Here is a 5,446-nt window from a genome sequence, read left to right as displayed (position 1 = left end):
TTATATATATATAATATATATATATTTATATAAGATAGAGATGATAGATCTATAGAAATAATATAGGAGTATATTAGATTATATATATATATATATATTAATATATATATTAATATATATGATCTATATATTCTATATATCTACATATCTATACTATATATATATATCATATACATATTATATATATAAATTATATAATAAATATATATTATAGTTGCAACAGAAAAATCAACGTGCAACCTCCTGAACAAAAGTTATCATGCTACAAAGATGTTTATTTTATGTTTTAGCTTTAAGATATTAGCTGTTACAGGAAAGGGTATAGTTAATCTTGGGATTTGTATTATATTTGAAGTATTTGAGTTAGAGAGAGAGAGAAAGAGGAGGAGAGAGAGAGAGAGAGAGCGAAGCTGCAATAGGAAATCACAATCGATGTATAGTCACCCCCTTTGAATCTTATATGAATAATATTCACCATGTTTCAAGTATATCGCCAACTAATGGCTGAAACTATTTTGGAAACACTATGGGTCTAGGATTCATCAAACTTGTCACTATCATCAACTAGGAACTATTTAAAAGAATATACATCAAATCACTCATAAACCATCATACAGATAGACGCAATAGATCAGGTGAAACGGCCCTCTATGTTTGAAACAATGGCCTCTCTGCTCATCGGTGTCTCATTCATCGATTCTCGTCAAATTGACATAAATCCTCATCCTCTCGATGGAGAAAAAATCCTCTTCCAACTAAATCATTTGTTCCAATCGTCCATCCCTGGAAAGCAATTCCCCAACAACCCAAAGAAGAACGAGAAAGTAATTCCAGCAATACCTTTCCAGTTTCCAGACACACGCGGATCAAGTTTCCAGCGAAAAGAGTAACAATGTTAGATGATGGAACTACAGGAATAACACCAACGGTTTCCAGTTCAATGGAGGTACTGGAAGTGACGCTGGATGAAAAAGCGGGTATTCCAACTCAGTTTTACAAAGGTGGGTTCCGTACGGAATAGGAATACAAATAGAGGCAAAGGGCGTTCAGGAATATGCTGGGGCAGTTTGGAGCTTTAAACGTATTGAGAGAGAGAGAGAGAGAGAGAGAGAGAGAGAGAGAGTTTATTTAATATCTAAACAATGACAGACCTATCCAGAAATGTATCAAAGTATTGTTTCTTGTTGTTACTGATTAAAAAGATATTTTCCTCATACGAATCATGTTGGAAATGAAACGGAAAATATTTAAGCCTTAAATAACTTACTTTAAAAGAACAATTTAAATAGAATAATGACTGGTATCATACTTGTCATCACCCTTCATTAATCCTTCATTCCAGTATGAAGTAGGATTTTAGGAAACACTTTAATCGAATTCAATAGTCATTTTATTATATAAAGGCAGCCATTCCATTCTTTCCAGGGAGGGAAACTAAAACCTCATTCGTTATGAAACTCAAGACACAGAAGATAAAGCTCTAAATAAATTCATTATCAATTCGTTTAATTCAATGGGGGCTGAATTTATAAGCTGGCATTCTACTTACCATCCCCCACCCCACCCACCACCTACCCCACATCCCACACTTCATACTTGCCCTCAACCTACACCTCACACCTCATACCATACAGTATATACCTTACCCAACACCACACGTTGCATATCACCCTTATCCGACACCCCACACCACCCCTCCACCACCGCACACACCCACCCCACATCCCCGCACTCCAGCCCACCCCACCCACTGCCTAACCACCCCACACCCCAAGAAACCCACTCCTTCCCAACCCCCCCTACACCCCACACTCCTTCACCCGACCACCATCCCCATCCCACGTCCATCCACACCCCAATTCCACACCCTCACATCCCACTGCCCAATCACCCCACACCCAAAGCACCTATTCCTTCCCACCATCCCCACACCCCCCACACCCAACCCTACACTCCCTCACCCACCCCACATAACATCCCCATCCCACATCACATCCACACCCAACCCCAACCCCAACCCATACCCGACACCCGACCCCGGGACTGCAACGTGATTTAGCACCAAGTGTGACTTTCAATGAATTTCCTCCCAAATGATGTCCTGTAGAGCTTCTGGCTTTCCTCCCGTCCTCAGGCGCTGCTGGGGAGACACCAAAGAGTTTCTGGATATGTTCCTTTTTCCTTAAAGAAGAAGAAGAAGAAGAGTAAGAAGATCTGAAGGGAAATAAATCATGATTTAATTAACAGAAGAAGATTCATTGGTCTTCCATAGATGATTCTCTCTCTCTCTCTTTCCTTTTCCTGATATAATCTAGATATGTGTTCCCGTAAGTTACAAAAACGGAAATCTATGTGCTAGTGGTATAAAATAAGAACCCCAAAACAAAGTGGAGTGGCCAATAAAACATTTCTCTCTCTCTCTTCTCTCAATGAAAACGTTTGAGATACCATTCTTCTCCACTGCACATTTTTTGGGGCCAAAAGTGCCGAAGATACCTAATAAATAAAAGCCATTTCCCCACCCTAGACTTATAAGAGTTGAGAAACGTCTTCCATCTTCTGAGAGTAACCGATTTTATTATTATTATTATTATTATTATTATTATTATTATTATTATTATTATTATTATTATATCAAAACCATTAAGATCGTTCCTGGGGAAAACAGATACTGAGCTCGGATCTCTGTTCTATATCAGCCGCTGATCGAGCGTAAAATGGGCGTATTTCGCCACTTAAGGGAGTAGAAGGAAGGAAGGAAGGAAGGAAGGAATAAAAAAGCGTAAAAGTGGGAGATGATGGAACGAGAGAGATGCTTTGGGCGATAAGATTGCCTCTTTTTCTTCTTCTTCTTCTTCTTCTTCTCCTGTTGCGTTAACAGCTCCTAGTTTGAGTGCTGCTGATATCGCATTACAAATCATCCCTAGGGAGGAAACGGGAAAGGAATTGATGGAGGCTGCAACAGGAGAACAGAAGTTCTTTATGGCTCAGAATTGTTTTATATCGTCGTTGATTAAATTTGGGGCAGACTAGACTAGACTAGACTAGACAGCAGCGTCTTGTTTCTCTCTCTCTCTCTCTCTCTCTCTCTCTCTCTCTCTCTCTCTCCACATACACACACGTGTGTGTGTGTATGCACTTATATTCTGTAAAGTCCACAACAGCAGTCAAGGTAATCTTGCTGACATAACAAGGAACAGAAACAGCAGGTGGAGGCATTTCAGATATTTGATGCTGAAAATCCTCTCAAGCGATTTGAAAGAAACTAATTGATCACTTTCAGGAAAGTAGTTGACTATTTGAACTTGGATAGTTTCTGAATAATTGATAATCACCAACTAGTCACCTTGAGTGTGAAATTTGCTATGAGCATCTACGACTGAGAGCAAAACATATTTTAGAAAGATAAGAAAAAAATGCGCCGAAGTTTCTTCTCCGCAATCGAGTTTTCTGTAGAGCCGCCACAGCGGATAATCGAGGCCACCGAAAATAGATCTCTGTTTCGTTGGTCTCGGTATAATGCTGTATGGGCCGCGGCTCACGAAACTTTATCCACGCCCTGGTGGCGGCCTGTCCTATATAGTTGTCAGACGCGCGATTATGACTACATTAAACCTCAAATAAAATATAAACTACTGAGTCTAGAGGGCTGCATTTTGATATTTTTTACGATGGGAGGGTGGATGATCAACATACGAATTTGCAGCCCTCTAGCCTCTGTAGCTTTTAAGATCTGACGGCGGATAGAAAAGTGCGGGCGAACAGACAACGCCGACACAATAGTTTCCTTTTACAGAAAGTTTAAATGAATCCTAATCTGACGAAAGCAGAGACATTCCAGCGGAATCGCCTAATCAAATGAGGCGAATTTCAAAGGGCGATTTCCAGACCTTCATATCTTATGTCGTTGTCATCTCCTCTGGCTACAACCGAGGCCTTGAAAGCATTTATGAGATCGTGTCATAAATGATGATTTGGGGGAAGCGGGGCTGGTGGGGAGAGGCGATATCCCGAGGTCCCCCGGACTCAAAAGTTTTCGGTCGTGACCTCAGGATTTATTACGAATTAAATCTGACTAAACTGGAAGGAAATTGCTCGTTTAAATCAACATTTAAACGTTATAGCGATCTGGGAAGGTAACTATTGTGACTTTGGCATAGCTCTCTCTCTCTCTCTCTCTCTCTCTCTCTCTCTCTCTCTCTCTCTCCTTTAGTTCTTCCTTACGTCATATGGTACATCCCTCTAGCAGCAGAATTTCAAAATAATTCTTGGACAGATAAAGTTCTCTCTCTCTCTCTCTCTCTCTCTGTTGATACCAAAACTTGTCCTGAAATATCGAGAACGTGGTAAGAGGAGGAACTTTTCGTCAGAGTTCAGGAAACAAATCTTTCTGTCGTTGTGATAAAAAATCAACAGAAGATAATATTACGATCATCCCAAGAGGTGGATACGAGGACTTTCCACCAAGTGTGAAAATAAGTTTTTCGTCATTCACTTTTTTATCAAATATTTTTGTTGTTTTGTGAATCTCCAAGAGTTCTGAAGATGTCTACGTGATTGTATGGAATGCGAATGGTTCTTACTAAGGCGTGCTCTATTTTTAGATACGTTTTGGTAGAAGAATGTTCAGACTTCGAGGTTGTAAAACGGGTTTGACTGTCACGGTCAATTTTCTCTACAATAATTATTTGGCGGGAATTTTATTTTCACGATAATATAATTTTGATGAATTTTTCTTTTTGACGGGAGTATAATTTGGCGGGGATTTCATTGTCGCGATCATATAACTTTCCGATAAATAAAAGTATTTGAAGAAGTAAGCTTTTTCACTATAAACAATAGTCATTTATGACAGATTCAAACAATAAACTCTCTAAAATCAACATAGAAGAAGCTATCAAAACATTACTAATGCAGTCTGTGCTAATTCCGATAGAAACTCCAATAGTATACAAGTTAATAGTGAATCGAAACTTGTGAGCTTTGATGTAGTATCACTATTCACAAAGGTGCCTATTGACGATCTATTGGAGATTCTATCGGAATTATTAGAAAACAAACAACTGGATATTCCATTTTCAAAAAACACCTTAATTGAACTGATCAAATTATGTGTAAAAGACTGTAAATTTGAATTCAATGGAAAATTTTACTCAAAAACTCAAATTTTGGTATGGCAATGGGAAACCTTCTGTCTCCAGTACTAAGTAATTTATATATGGAATTTTTTGAAAAGAAATTTTTAAACAATATAATTCCACGCAATGTACCTTGGTTTAGATATGTTGACGACATAATTTGTATATGGCCAGAGAACGAAGATGTAAATAACTTTTTTGCCAGGTTAAATCAATTAGTACCATCAATTAAATTTACTATGAAAATGGAAAAAGATGGATGCCTACCCTTTTTGGATGTCCTCATACGGAGAAATAGTAGTGGATTT

The 5,446-nt window shown here is 38.6% G+C and overlaps 1 protein-coding gene across 1 annotated transcript; it reads left to right on the top strand.

The window, feature by feature from the left end:
- The first annotated feature begins 892 nt into the window (after window positions 1-892).
- Window positions 893-2,059, top strand: LOC135208118 (uncharacterized). The gene is made up of 2 exons (XM_064240265.1): window positions 893-1,001; window positions 1,635-2,059. The coding sequence occupies exons 1-2, from the start codon at window positions 893-895 to the stop codon at window positions 2,057-2,059; spliced, it is 534 nt and encodes a 177-aa protein (XP_064096335.1).
- Window positions 2,060-5,446: the final 3,387 nt, after the last annotated feature.

The sequence above is a fragment of the Macrobrachium nipponense genome, chromosome 34 (assembly GCF_015104395.2).
Source record: "Macrobrachium nipponense isolate FS-2020 chromosome 34, ASM1510439v2, whole genome shotgun sequence".
Lineage (NCBI taxonomy): Eukaryota > Metazoa > Arthropoda > Malacostraca > Decapoda > Palaemonidae > Macrobrachium > Macrobrachium nipponense.
The sequence above is the reverse complement of the archived record's forward strand: the minus strand, read 5'-3'. Positions and strand labels throughout refer to the sequence as shown.

Excerpts from the sequence above, each read along its gene's own strand:
- LOC135208118 (XM_064240265.1), top strand. The coding sequence starts at position 893 with ATGTTAGATGATGGAACTACAGGAATAACACCAACGGTTTCCAGTTCA. Across the intron at positions 1,002-1,634 it reads TCCAACTCAGTTTTACAAAG|TATATACCTTACCCAACACC; the intron begins GTGGGTTCCGTA and ends CATACCATACAG.